This window comes from Oenanthe melanoleuca, chromosome 15, assembly GCF_029582105.1.
Source record: "Oenanthe melanoleuca isolate GR-GAL-2019-014 chromosome 15, OMel1.0, whole genome shotgun sequence".
NCBI classification, from domain to species: domain Eukaryota; kingdom Metazoa; phylum Chordata; class Aves; order Passeriformes; family Muscicapidae; genus Oenanthe; species Oenanthe melanoleuca.
In genome coordinates this window covers 12,048,284-12,062,913 of record NC_079349.1, presented here as the reverse complement: position 1 = coordinate 12,062,913, position 14,630 = coordinate 12,048,284, and the positions used below count along the sequence as shown (strand labels likewise).

General features: G+C 53.1%; 1 protein-coding gene across 2 annotated transcripts in view; it reads left to right on the top strand.

Moving 5' to 3' along the window:
* Window positions 1-14,630, top strand: part of KSR2 (kinase suppressor of ras 2) — an 82,292-nt gene that overhangs the window by 22,299 nt on the left and 45,363 nt on the right. For both annotated transcript variants that reach the window (XM_056504602.1, XM_056504601.1), the window contains exons 5-7: window positions 6,465-6,649; window positions 13,913-13,982; window positions 14,528-14,611. In XM_056504602.1, coding sequence (XP_056360577.1) covers window positions 6,465-6,649; window positions 13,913-13,982; window positions 14,528-14,611 — 339 coding nt within the window. The remainder of the gene's footprint in view (window positions 1-6,464; window positions 6,650-13,912; window positions 13,983-14,527; window positions 14,612-14,630) is intronic.

Sequence of the window (14,630 nt, the reverse complement as noted above, 5' to 3'; positions counted from 1 at the left end):
TAGAAGATGGCACTGGATGAGTTTTAAGGTCCCTTCCATCCCAACCCATTCCATGATTGCCCAGTTTGGTGGCAGATCTGCCCCAGGAGCTGAATCCTTGTGGAAGCTTCTCCATCTAAAGGAACTCAAACCCCCCCAGCCCTGGCTGGCCCCAGCTCACCCTCCCTGCCCTGCTGTGGCCCTCAAAGAAACATAACAGTGGCAACCAAGAAAACAGAAAGGGCTTAATGAGAAACAGCTCCAGCTCCAGGATCCTGGCAATTACCTCCTGCAGCTCCTTCCCGCCTGTGTCTGCTCCCAGAGCTGCTCCTGCAGCCCCCTCTCCATCCCAGGGGATGGGGGGGAACCTGTTTGCCTCCAACTCCCTTCAAAGAAACTCCCAGCTTTATAATTTGCAGCTGTAATGAAAAAGTTCCACTTGGTGCTTGGAAAAGTGAATAATAGATCAGTCAGACTCCAGCCTGGAAATTCAGGCATCCAGGGAAGTGGGGACAGGCACTTGGATAAATATTTAACTGCTGAGGCTTTGATATGAAGGAGCTGCTTTTTCTCTGGCCTGGGAGGGGAGGGTTTGCTGCCTCTTTATGGGGATGAGGAGGATAAATGGAACAACTGGAGGATATTCTGTGTTTATTTCTTTACCTCGACCCCAGCATCGTGTGGAGCTTGGTCATGTTTGGGTGGAGAATGAAGAAATTTCAGCTCTTCAGGCAGGTTCAAAAAATCCACTGCCGTGAATCCTGGAAATCTTACAGAAGCTGCACAGGGATTTGGGATGTGGAATGGCATTGGGCACAGGAGCTGTGTGTTTATTCTGGTGTCAAAGGTGGCCTGGTGCCTCCTTTCCTGGCTCCAGCTGTGCTGCTTTTGATCCCAACTCCCCAGAGCTGTTTGGGAATGCTCAGACTCCTTAGCCAGGGTTTGTTTTATGCTTTATTTGGGAATCCTTGAAGAAAAAGATTGGATTTTGCCATTTATGTGCTAATATGGGAACTGGAAGGGAGAAGTGGCAGAAGTTCTGGAGAGGGACTGGGGACAAGGGATGGAGGGACAGGACACAGGGAATGGCTCCCACTGCCAGAGGGCAGGGCTGGGTGGGATATTGGGCAGGAATTGTTCCTGGCACAGGTGCACAGAGCAGCTGTGGCTGCCCCTGGATCCCTGGGGGTGTCCAAAGCCAGGCTGGAGCACCCTGGGATAGTGGGAGGTGTGGGGTGGATAAAATAATCTTCAAACTCCCTTCCCACCAAATCATTTTTATATGAAAAAACTCCAGAGTGAATCCGAGGGGTTTAACCCTTTTTTTTTTTTGCCATTCCAATGGAATGCCCGCGGTGGAGGGGGCAGCACTTCACCTGCTCCTCGCTCTGATTTAATCAGGAATATTGAGCAATTAAACCACTTCATAAACCTTCGGGGCTGAATCCCGGCTGGGGCAGCAGCGATCTTTAATCCTTTGCAGCTGAAATCCCGACGAGAGGATTTTTTTCTTCCTTTTAGAGCAAGGCTTGTGTGGCAATGGGTGTGTGCTGACGAGGAGCAAAGTGCTGAATAAAACATCACCTGGCTCTGGCGGCTGCAGGGGCAGCTCCTGCCTTGTGGTGAAATTTTAAATTAAACCCCTCTTAATTTTTTTGTTGTTAATGGCAATAAGAATGGAAGTGACAACAAATGCTGCAGAGCAGGTTGTTACTTACTCAATTTTTAGGAGTTGGGAATGGAGGATGAGCTCTGCCAGGGGCTGGGAAATGGCTGGGGTGTCCCTTTTGGGATGAGCCACATTCCAGGAGCATCACAGCCCTGGAATGTCGGATTTTTGTGAGATACAGATCCCACTGTGCCCATCCTCATATCCCGGCTGCTCCCAGCACATCCCGCTCTTTCACCCGGGGACATCCCAGCAGGGCAAAACCCTTTTTGTGGAAATCCTGTAAATCCCACCCCTCCCGCACCGCTCCGCGGCTCTGAAAGGACTGACGGGCCCTTTGTCCCGGTGTCTGCTCCTGTTTCTCACCGCCTGTTGAAACCTTCTATTTTTCTCTATTTTTTTTTCCCCCAAAGCGGGTGATAAGCGTTTGACTGATCCCACCGAGCAGGCGGGGATGAGCCATTCAGGCGGGATTGACACCTCAAGGGATTTGCATTAAACGCTTCAAACTCGCTCCGCTTCTTTTCTTTTTTTTTTTTTTTTTCCACCCTTTTTTTTCTTTTTTTTTTTTTTTAATCCATCACTATATATTTAGCGAATTCCTGCATGAAATCACGGCCCGAATCGTTGGCACTCACTTATCTGAGAAGGAGCTGCAGTGATTTTCCCGAGGCAGGAATTAGACCCTGTGCTCCATGAACTTGGCCTTGGGGGGTGGATGATGGATGGATGGATGATGGATGGATGGATGATGGATGGATGGATGATGGATGGATGGATGGATGATGGATAGATGGATGGATGATGGATGGATGATGGATGGATGGATGATGGATGATGGATGATGGATGGATGGATGGATGGATGGATGATGGATGGATGGATGGATGATGGATGGATGATGGATGATGGATGGATGATGGATGATGGATGGATGGATGGATGGATGGATGGATGGATGGATGGATGGATGGATGATGGATGGATGATGGATGGATGGATGGATGATGGAGGGATGATGTATGGATGGATGGATGGATGGATGATGGATGGATGATGGATGGATGGATGATGGATGGATGGATGATGGATGGATGGATGGATGATGGATGGATGGATGATGGATGGATGGATGGATGGATGGATGGATGGATTGATGATGGATGGATGGATGATGGATGGATGGATGGATGGATGATGGATGGATGGATTGATAATGGATGGATGATGGATGATGGATGGATGGATGATGGATGGATGGATGGATGGATGGAGGGATGGATGATGGATAGATGGAGGATGGATGGATGGATGGATGGATGGATGGATGGATGGATGGATGATGGATGGATGGATGGATGATGGATGGATGGATGGATGGATGATGGATAGATGGAGGATGGATGGATGGATGGATGGATGGATGGATGGATGGATGGATGATGGATGGATGATGGATGGATGATGGATGGATGGATGGATGATGGATGATGGATGGATGGATGGATGATGGATGGATGGATGGATGGATGGAGGGATGGATGATGGATGGAGGGATGGATGATGGATGATGGATGGATGGATGGATGATGGATGGATGGATGGATGGATGATGGATGGATGATGGATGGATGGATGGATGATGGATGGATGGATGGATGATGGATGGATGATGGATGGATGGATGATGGATGGATGGATGATGGATGGATGGATGGATGATGGATGGATGATGGATGGATGGATGATGGATGGATGATAGATGGATGGATGATGGATGGATGGATGATGGATGGATGGATTGATGATGGATGGATGGATGATGGATGGAGGGATGGATGATGGATGGATGATAGATGGATGGATGATGGATGGATGATGGATGGATGATGGATGGATGGATGATGGATGGATGATGGATGGATGATAGATGGATGGATGATGGATGGATGATGGATGGATGATGGATGGATGGATGATGGATGGATGGATGGATGGATGATGGATGGATGATGGATGGATGGATGATGGATGATGGATGATGGATGGATGGATGATGGATGGATGGATGGATGGATGATGGATGGATGGATGATGGATGGATGGATGGATGATGGATGATAGATGGATGGATGATGGATGATAGATGGATGGATGGATGATGGATGGATGGATGATGGATGGATGATAGATGGATGATGGATGGATGGATAATGGATGGATGGATGGATGATGGATGGATGGATGGATGATGGATGGATGATGGATGGATGATGGATGGATGGATGGATGGATGATGGATGGATGGATGATGGATGGATGATGGATGATAGATGGATGGATGATGGATGGATGGATGGATGGATGGATGGATGGAGGGATGGATGATGGATGGATGATGGATGATGGATGGATGATGGATGGATGGATGGATGGATGGATGATGGATGGATGGATGGATGGATGGATGGATGATGGATGGATGGATGGATGGATGGATGGATGGATGGATGGATAACAACAAGTCCTTTATGAGGTGCCCATGACTGGCCCCATCCTCCACCCCTGCCCCAAGGATGGTTTTTGACCCATTTTTGCCCAAGTTGCCCCAGGCAGGGCTTGGTTTGCTCCCTGTCCCTCAGGCCCTCCTTGTCCCCAGCCCAGGGCACAGGATCCCTGTGCCAGGCTTTTTCTGTGCTGGGGATGCTCCTGTTCCTCTCCACACTTCAGTTCCTGCTCCCCTTCCCTCAGGACTGGGATCCAGGCCATGGGGAGGCAGCCAGCCAGCCCAGTCACCCACTTGGATCCTGCTGTTTATTATTCTTTATTATTTTTTCTCCTCCTGAAGAAACAGAGAGAGGAAAAAAAAAATCTCTCTCTGTCCAAAATCACTCATCCTTCCTAATAATGAGAGCTGTCAGCAGCCCTGCTTGGCGAGGAAATGATGCTAGCAGTAAATATTTGGTCTGGAACTGATTTATGGGTGGAAAAAAACGAGATCAGTGCTTAATCACTGCCTTTCAGGAAGGGCTTTGTGAGCTCAGGGGGAGCTGGGGCCATGCCAGGGGAGCAGCACTGGGCTTTTGGTGGTGACCCTTTGATTTGGCTGGGATTGAGCAGCAGCAGTGCAGGGGATGGATGGATTTGGGGCCCCAGGCAGGGCTGGATGGGATATTGGGCAGGAATTGTTCCCTGGGAGGGTGGGCAGGCCCTGGCACAGGGTGCCCAGAGCAGCTGTGGCTGCCCCTGGATCCCTGGCAGTGCCCAAGGCCAGGCTGGACATTGGGGTTGGAGCAGCCTGGGACAGTGGGAGCTGTCCCTGTCCTTTAATGAGCTCTGATGTCCCTTCCCACCCAGCCCATCCCATGACTCTGTCACCACCAGCTGTGGGGGTGACCCCAGGGAGTTCCATCCCAGCCAGGAGAGCTGTTCAGCTGGACCAGCCTGGAATCATCCACCCCATCCTGAGCCCAGCACACCCAGAGGTCCTTGCAGCCACCCTAAACACAGCAGTAGCTTTCCTGTGTGAGGAAATAATTAACTTATTAGAGGATGGTTTAATTTTCTTCATTAAAGAGGCCATTTCCTATTGCCTGGCAGGGCCAGATGCCCCTGGCACTGTTGGGAGTGGTGGGAGATGCTCAGCTCTGCAATTCCTTCCCAGTATCCCACCCAGCCCTGCCCTCTGGCAGTGGGAGCCATTCCCTGTGTCCTGTCCCTCCATCCCTTGTCCCCAGTCCCTCTCCAGCTCTCCTGGAGCCCCTTCAGGCCCTGCCAGGGGCTCTGAGCTCTCCCTGGATCCTTCTCCTCTCCAGGTGAGCACCCCCAGCTCTCCCAGCCTGGCTCCATCCCTGGAGCATCTCCATGGCCCCTCTGGGTTTGCTCCTTTTCATTCCTGAGGAACTTCTCCCAGTGTTTTGGGTTGCCCACACCACAGCCCTGTGCTGTGACAAGCTGATTCCTGGGAATCTCCTGGGGTCCCTCACACTCTCCACTGCAGCCCACCCTTGCCTGGGCCCTCTGTTGGATGCAGTGACATTAAATGTGATCATTTAGGGAATTTGACAAGGTCAGCAAGGCTGGGGCTGATGAGCTTGTGGACCAAATTATTTTTTTCACTCAGGTTTTCGAGAGGAAAAGCTTTGGAATGTTCCTTAATATCAGGAAAATTAATCCACAAACACCAGAGGTTTTTGTCCAAAAAGGAGACAGAGGAGTTCTCTTTGCTTTATTCAAATAAAGAAAGAGGCCATGGGGCATTCCCCTGGGATCTCTCACATTTTTGGAGCTCACAGCCTCCTTTTCATCCCAATTTCCCTCTCTCTTTCCCCATTGACTGAAGGTACTTGAGAGGTCCAGACTTCCCAAACACCTGATACCTGAGATTCCCCTCTAATGCACAACCCTGCCTTTTAATTTTTAATTCTTATAGAATACACAGTTTTCCTCATTGCTTCTTTCATCTTCCAATATCCAGTTTCATTTCTCAGCAAACCTGCAGTTTGTTTGTAAAGGGAAATCTGTTTTCCCATTCATCAATCAGTGAAATCCATCCCATTGTTTCTTTATCTCTTAGTGCTGGTTTTATCTACCAGCAGAGCTACAGCTTGTTTGTAAAGACAAATCCGACATTGCTCTCATTAATGAAAATTGCCTTTGTTTGATGGCGGGGAGAGGCTGGGAACTCTCATGGGGAAGTGGAATAAATTATCACATGGGAGATGATGCAGCAACCCCCCATCCCACGGGTGCCACCAACCCATCCCCAACTCCTTTCCCTTCACTTTTCCCTCCTTTTTCCTCTTTCCCCTCCCAGAGTCAAGAAGAAGAACAAGCCCCTGAACCTCAAGATCCACAACAGCGTGGGGAGCTGTGAGAACATCCCTGCCCAGCGCTCCCCGCTCCTGTCCGAGCGCTCCCTGCGCTCCTTCTTCGTGGGGTACCCGCCCTTCCTGCCCTCCACCCCGCCCGTCCACACCGACTCCGCCGCCTTCTCAGCAAGTAAGTGCCCTGCCCTGCCCCGCCCAGGGCTGGGAGGTGCCAAGGAGGGGATGGGACCGGGGAGCTTTGGAGTCCGTGGTTTGGAGGTTTTGCCTGAGCCCAGCCCTTGTGGAGGTGCCTCGTGTTGGTATTTTGAGATCTCTGGTTTCTTCTGGGCAAAGATAACCCCAAAAACTTGACTATTTCTGGTTTTTGGGAAAGCCACAAGGTTTCTGTGCTGTCTGGGTGGGTGGCACTGCCTGGATGTGGCTTTTCTGAGGGTTGCAGTTTTACCTCTGTGTTTAAACCTCTCCTGCTTCCTGGGTTTGGGGCAGGTGTGGAGTTTGGGGAAGCCAGTCCTAGTGCAAACCCCATGGAGCTCAAACCCCCTGACCCTCATTTCCTGGTCCCACACCAGTGCTGGGATTAATTCCAAAGGGATTGAAACTTTTCCAAGCCAGGAGTGGCTCTTGGCCCAAGAAGAACTTCCCTGGAAACACGTGGCAGCTGCTGTGGGCAATTCCCAGCCAAGCTGAGGTCCCCTTGCCTCTTGCTGCTCAGCTAAAGCTTCCTCCAGCTGCACATCCAGGCTGGGTTTCTGTCACCCTCCCTTCCCTGGATTTTTCCCTTGTTTCCTCTCTGGAAATGTCTTCCTGGCTTGTTCTGGGGTCTTCCACTCATTCCTCCTGCTCAGCTCTTGGCTGAAGAAGAGTTTGCAGCCAACTCCCTTTTCCTTTTCCTTTTCCTTTTCCTTTTCCTTTTCCTTTTCCTTTTCCTTTTCCTTTTCCTTTTCTTTTCCTTTTCCTTTTCCTTTTCCCTTTCCCTTCCCTCCTCTGCAGTTGGGATCACTGAGGACTCATCCAGCCCATCCTGCTGTCCTTTTCCTCCTGTCCCTGTGGCTTTGGGGGCAGTGGCACCTGGCAGGAGCTCTGCAGGAGGACAGTTCTATTCCCAGGGACATCCAATCCCCAACTCCAGAATTCCCAGAGCAGGGATGATTTCTGCCTTGCTGTTTCCCACATGGAATTGTCTGGAGCAGCAGAGCAGAAACCACAGCCCAAACCCCACCCCCTGAGTGTCTCCTTGGGTGAGTTTTCCTCACACCTGTGCTGGATCCCATCCCATGGGGTGACACCCTGATGGAATGTGGCAGCAGGATGAAATGGGAAGTGACTAATGCTGCTGGAGAGGTGTCTCCTGTCATTTCCCTCTGGCTTCCCTGGCTGCTGGGGATGTTTTCCAGGCTGTGCTTGCCCAGCTGGTTGGTATCAATGGAGCTGTTTGGTCCTTGCAGGATCAGCATCCCTGTGGGAGTTATGCCAAGCAGGGCAGACATTTGTTTGTAGGGAGCAGAATCCTGGAATGATTTGGGCTGGAAGGGAGCTCAAAGCTCATCCACTTCACACTAGGGCAGGTTGCTCCAAGCTTTCCCTGCACCCCAAGGATTCCCTGTCCCATCCTGTGGTGTTCAACAGCTGAGCTCTCCCCAATATCCCATCTCTGTGGGCTTTTCTAGAAATCCTTCTTGCCTTTTCCTCCTGTGGGAGCAGCACAGCAGCACCCACATGCTCTGGATTGATGTGGAATTACTTCCTCAAGCACAGAAACACAAAAATTGTTGTTGTCAGCTGGAGATGGGTGAAGGGAGCCCAGCAAGGCCCTGTCCCTCCCTGGCTGTCTCTCCATGATTTCCTTCCCACAGCCTCACTGCTCCTGGCAGGGGCAGGTTCTGAGTCATCCCTGGCCCAGGTCAGGAGCAGGTTTGGATGTTTCCCTCTGATTTTTAACAACCCTTTGTCCTGATGGGAATGGATTTTCACAGAGGGCTGGGGGAGCTGCAGAAGGAACCTTTTCCTCTGGCAGCACAAATCTGGCTGGGGGAATCACAGAATCATGGAATATCCTGAGTTAATCCACAGGGATCATGGATTCAGCCCCTATCCCTGCACAGACATCCCTAAATCCCACCCTGTCCATCCCTGGCAGCTCCTGGAGCTCTGGCAGCCTCGGGGCTGTGCCCATTCCCTGGGGAGCCTGGGCAGTGCCAGCACCTCTGGGGGAGGGAAAAACCTTTCCCTGAGCTCCATCTAAACCTCCTGACACAGTTTCAGCCATTCCCTCTCCCTGCCCCAGGGAGCAGAGGCCCAAGCTGCCCCTCACAAGGAATTTGTAGAATTTGTAGGTTTGATGTGGTCTCCAGGGATGTCCCCTCCCTGCCCAGCCCTGTGTGACAGCTCCATCACACCCACTGTGCTGCTGCTCTGGCTGTGCCCTGGGGGGATTCTCCTGAATCCCAGTCCTGCCTCTTCCTCTTGGCTTTGTGAGTGAGGAATTTGCAGTTTATGGTGTTGAGCATGAGTGGGATGGCCAAGTGACAAGTGCTGAGATGCCACCAGAGCCCCTAGAGCCCCCCAGCTCCAGAACCATCTGTGCAAGAGCCCCTGAAGGGCTGAGCTCAGGTGGGTTTGGTGGGCAGGGATCCAGGGTGGGAGTGCCAGAGCCCTAAATCTAGAATTTCTGCTGGACCCAAGGACATGACAGTGGTGATGAAGGTGACATGGGGAGGTCAGTGCCACCCAGACCATGCCCCCTCTGTGGCCATCCCATTGCCAGTGCTGGGGTGGCTTTTTGGGGACACTTCTCCCTAATGCTGTCCCAGCCCCAACCACCTCCAGGAGGGGCCTTCCCAAAGGGAACCTCCTTTCCTGGGGAGCACCAGTGGTTCTCTCCTCCCTGGGCTGCTCTGCATGAGCAGAGCACTCCCCAGTGTGTGGGCAGCACAGCTGGCAGCTCCCTGCAGCCACAGCTGGCCACAGCTGGCAGCAGGGCTGTTTCCCACCCCAGCAGAGGAGGGCACAGCTTTGTCTGGATAAACCCAATTGAGCCTGCAAGGCTGGGACCTGGGGAGGAAATCCCACTGTGAGACTTTAAACCAGCTGAACATGATATTTGAGCTGGATAAATGGGATTGTCATGCTGGAAAGGGGAACTGCCCAGATTAGAAAGGAACTTTTTCCTTACTGGAGAGATGCTCCAGGAGCAGCTCCTGCTTTGGATGATTCCCTCTGCTCCAGCTCAGGTTTGGGTCCATCCTGGATCATCCTTCCACCCTCTGGACTGGCTGTGATCCACAAGGTTGGAAGGGACCCTAAAGTCCATCCCATTCCACCCCCCTGCCCAGACAGGGACACTTCCCACTGGCATATTTGCCACCTGCACTAATGGAGGGAGCAGGTGACTTTGTACCTTGAATGCTGCATGGATTTATATCCTGGGGAGGGAAAGCTGCTGCAGCAGCTGCTCTGGGATCTCTCCCATCCTATTTCAGCCCTAAAAGCAGCACAGGCAAGGCTGAGATGTCTCATGAAGGGACTTTGCTGAGAGCACCTCCCTGGGGTGCTTGGTCCCAGCTGGGAACTCAGGATGGTGGGGAGACACTGGGACAGTGTCCCTGGAACTGCCACAGGCTGAGACATTGGAATTCTGGCACTGGAGCTGCCACAGGGTGCCCAGAGCAGCTGTGGCTGCCCCTGGCAGTGTCCAAGGCCAGGCTGGACGGGACTTGGAGCAGCCTGGGACAGTGGAGCTGTCCCTGGCCTTGGCAGGAGGTGGAACAAGTTCATCTTTAGGGTTCTTTCCCACTCAAACCATTCCATGGATATTATGGTTTGCCTCTGGACTGGGATTTTTGCCTGGTGGTAGAGATATTCCTGATCCTGGATATCTGTTGCTGTTGAACTCTTTTGGGAAGAGGCTCCACCCCTTAATCTCTCCTTGGGAGCATTTTGGTGACAGCCTGGCAGGTTTGGGATAAGTGCAGAGTCTCCTGGCCATTTCTTGGCTTTGCAGTGACTCATCCCAAGTTCACTTCCATCGATTTTACTGGTCCCATTCATAATTGAACATCTGTTTGCTGTAGTAGAGAAGGGGGTTTTGTTTAGCCATGATGGATAACACGCTCCCACCAACTCCCAGGGGCCAGGAGCTGAGGAAGGGGCACTTGGGACAAAGCACAGTCCCCATCCGAGTGCTTCAGCACTGCTGCCGCCCCTGGAAGATGCTCCAGGTGTGCCGGGTGAGGCCTTGGGGCTCTCTGAGGGCCCACCCCAAAACAACGAAACCGCCAAGCTTTTCTCCATGCAGGACACGCCCCGGCATCCCAGCTGGGAAACAGCCGGAATTCAGCGGGATGGCAGCCGGGGCAGCGAGGGCGGCACGGCAGCGCTGTCGCTGTCACCTCGGAGGCGCGGGTGCCACTCAGGAGCTGTCACAGCTGCCTGTCACCGCCGGGCGCGGGCGCTCCGCTGCCGTGTCGCCTGTCACGGACACGCCGGAGGTGGCTGTCACCCTTCCCCCGCTCCGCTCCCCGCGCCGGCTCTCCTGGCACAGCTGATCCCATCAAGCGCCGCTGTTGATTTTGGGATGAGCTGTGCAGGAGCCCTGACCTTTGCTGGAGCGGCGGAGGAAAACACGGCGGTGGTGGAGGGAGGGTGGCATTCCCTGGCATCGCGGCTGGGCAGTGCCACCACATCGGGTTTGGCTTTTGGGAACCCCTCGGGAGGCAGGAATGGGGGAAGTGTCCGGGGGGCTGCTCAGTGCGAAATTCCAAAAGGGGGAAAAAGCCACGAGCTCCATCACAGAATCCCAGAACGGCCTGGATGGGAAGGGATGTCCCATGGCAGGGACACCTTCCACTGTTCCAGGCTGCTCCAAGCCCCAGTGTCCAGCATTCCTTGGACACTTCCAGGGATCCGGGGGCAGCCACAGCTTCGACCTCCCTCACAAGGAACAATTCCTTCCCCAAATCCCACCTAACCCTGCCCTCTGGCAGTGGGAAGAAGTTGCCCAGTTAAATGTCAGCTCGGAGCGGGAGAGGGGGAATTACGCCAGGGGGAAAGTTTGGGTTTTGGAGGCAGGCAGGAGGTTGCTGGTGAAAAAGGTTTAAGTAATGACTGGCACAGGGGCAGCGGAGATCGGGAGACATCAATGGGCGGAGGGAGGGAACAGGGAGAGAGGGAAGGAGGAAGAGAAAGAAGGAGGATGGGGGAGAGGCAGCAGCTGGCACACTTCAGATCTTGCGAGGATCAACCGATCCCCACGACAAAGCCTGAACCTCCCACCCTGACACAGGATGTGCTCGTGGGTTTTTTCGCCTTGTAATTAACTCTAGTTGTGGCAATTTGGGGCTTTTCAATCAGAATATTCCTCCTGTGCCGGGCAGAGGCTGCTGCATCTCCACCTTCCCCCTGAATTAACACTGCCAGCTTTTCCTCCGGGTGGGAATCCGGGAAAAGGGGAGAACCCGCTTAACTCCGGAGCCCCCTAGCCCTGGGGGCTGATCCCCGGTGCCTCTCCCTGCCCTCCTGCCCCGCTCCGCTGCTTTCCCCTCCTGCCAGCAGCGGCTCTAGTGTTGAACGCCGCGGTCCTGCGTGGCTCGCTGCCGCTAATGAAGGTAATTAGCACTGAGTCACGTCGGGCTCATTTATGTTACCAGGTCAAAATCCCCGCTACACTTCAATACATTTTTGCAGCGAGCACATTTAGAAAGTAATTAAAAGGCTCAGCAGCCACCGTTGCCTCCATCCCCTCTCCCCCTCGCCAGGCTGGCAGGATTTAATTGAGGCCAGTCGAAAGTTAGTGGGAATAAATTGTGGCTGATAAGGCGGAGGTTGTAATTTAATTCCGGCAGAGGAGCTGCTCTGGCCCGGGTGTTTGGTGCTTCAGGGAGAGGCGTTGGAGGGGGGGTGATGATGGCAAGTCAGTTCTGTAACTCGATTTAGGGAGGGGGAATGGCACACAGGGAGGCATGGACTGTGCAGGGAGGGGTCACTCGTTAGAGCCTCACCTCTGGGATTTATGGACCAAATTACACCCCTGGGAGGTTGTGGGTGTGGAGGAATGGAGGGGTGCTGGTCCCGCAGTCCAGGGTGAGTTGACACGAAGACTGGTGAGAGAAAATACCAAAATATTGGCAACGTGCTGCAGGGGACATGAATTCTCCTCCTCGGTTTGAAGGGAGCTTACAAAAATTAGTGAGAGTGACTTTTTACACGGGTGGATAAAGCCAGGACACAGGGAATGGCTCCCACTGCCAGAGGGCAGGGCTGGATGGGATATTGGGAAGGAATTGTTCCTGGCACAGGGTCCCAGAAAAGCTGTGGGTCCCCTGGATCCCTGGAAGTGTCCAAGGCCAGGCTGGGCACTGGGGTTGGAGCAGCCTGGGATGGTGGAAGGTGTCCCTGCCCATGGGAATGAGATGATTTTAATGTCCCTTCCATCCCAAACATTCCATGATCCCGTGATTCTGACATCTCATTTGCTGCCTGTGGAGTGACCAGAAGAAGAGAAGGATCCAGAGCTGCTGCTGCTGCTCAGGGATGCTGGAGCAGGATGAGCTTGGGATGCTCCCAGGATTTCTACCCCGGGGCGGGATGTAAATGTAACCTTCAGCTGGCGAGTGCAATTAGAGCCCCGTGCCTGGCGCTATATTAAAGCGGGATCTGAGAGCAAACAGCGGCTCTCCCGCTCCCAGGGATAATATCCAGCGCCTGTTTAGCCAGGGATTTACCGGCACTCTGAGCAAACAGCCGGGAGGCACCGCCCGTGCCCGGGAAACCTCTCAAATCCCCGAGTGAAAATCCAGCCTTTGGATCCCGGGGCTGAGCATCCTGTGGGGCAGGACCTTTCCCGTGGCCAGGAGGAGGAGGAGGAGCAGCAGCTTTTCCTCCCTTGCTGAGGCTGCAGGGGGATGTGGAATCCAAGCACGGCCGTGCTCCTGATTACCCTCCTGCTCCAGGAACTTCCCTCTCTTTCCTCATCCCTCCTTCCCTTGGAAGGAGAGCACTAGGGCTGCTTTTAACTCTGTTCTTCCCTTGGAATATGAACGGAATCACCTTTGGAGTGGCTCAGTTTTTCCTCAGCTGTCACCCCAAGCTGTGATGTCTTATTAAAAACTGGAGATGAGGCTGTTCCAGCTTTATTTTCCCTTTCTTGTTTGGACATCGTGATGTGATTCCAAAAGTTTTGCAATCCCACCCTGCCTGCACATGGATGGACCCTCTGCTCTCCCCGCCTGGTCCAAACTGGGTGATGGGATGTGGGACAGGAGACCCACAGCCCACAAAGCCCAAAGGTCTCCTGCCTCCCAAGCAGTGAGGCATTCCAGGGGGAAACAGCAGGAAAATCCCTTTTTTTGTGCACATCCTTTGTTCCCCTTCCCAAAAAACGTGAGTGCCAGCTGTTGATGTTGTCAGCAGTGCTGCTTTTCCTGGTCTCTCCCTGCAGATACTCTGTCAGTGCCTCGCTGGTCCCCGCAGATCCCTCGTCGGGATTTAGGAAACTCCATAAAACACAGGTACGCCCCGTGGGCATGGGGGATGGGCATCTCCCTTCCCACCTCTGCTCCAGGACACCCACACTGGGGACATTCCCCCTCTTCCCCATGCTGGGCTCTGCTGTCCTCCGAGCCCATTTCAATTCCATTTCAGTTCAGATCCGGTTTAGATAAGGCTCCAGTCGCTATCAATAAAAGCTGGGTATTATCTGTGACCTTGCCAGTGGATTATAACCCTTCCATATCTCCCTGAGGAGGGAAAAGTACTGGGAAGAGTGCTGCTGCTTCCCAAGGGGCTGGAAATGTCAGTCCCCAGGGCAGGGAGGGGTTTTGGGGGCTTGCCTGGGGTGGGCAAAGCTGGGGAATCACGGGGAGCTGGGATTGGATTCCCTTCAGAACAAGCTCCCAGAATCAAAGGATGGCTCAGGGTTATGTTTTGGCATCCCCAGAAAAATTCCTCAGCACTTGCAGGGGAGTTTGAGGGCAGCAGAGAGAGGATAAAGCAGAGCTTGAGAGATAAGTGAGGCTTCAGCTCTCCCTGGCCACTGTCTTGTTTCTCTCCACAGGTTTTCCACCAAGTACTGGATGTCTCAGACCTGCACCGTCTGCGGGAAGGGAATGTTGTTCGGCTTAAAATGCAAAAACTGCAAGTATGGCACCAGCCCGGAG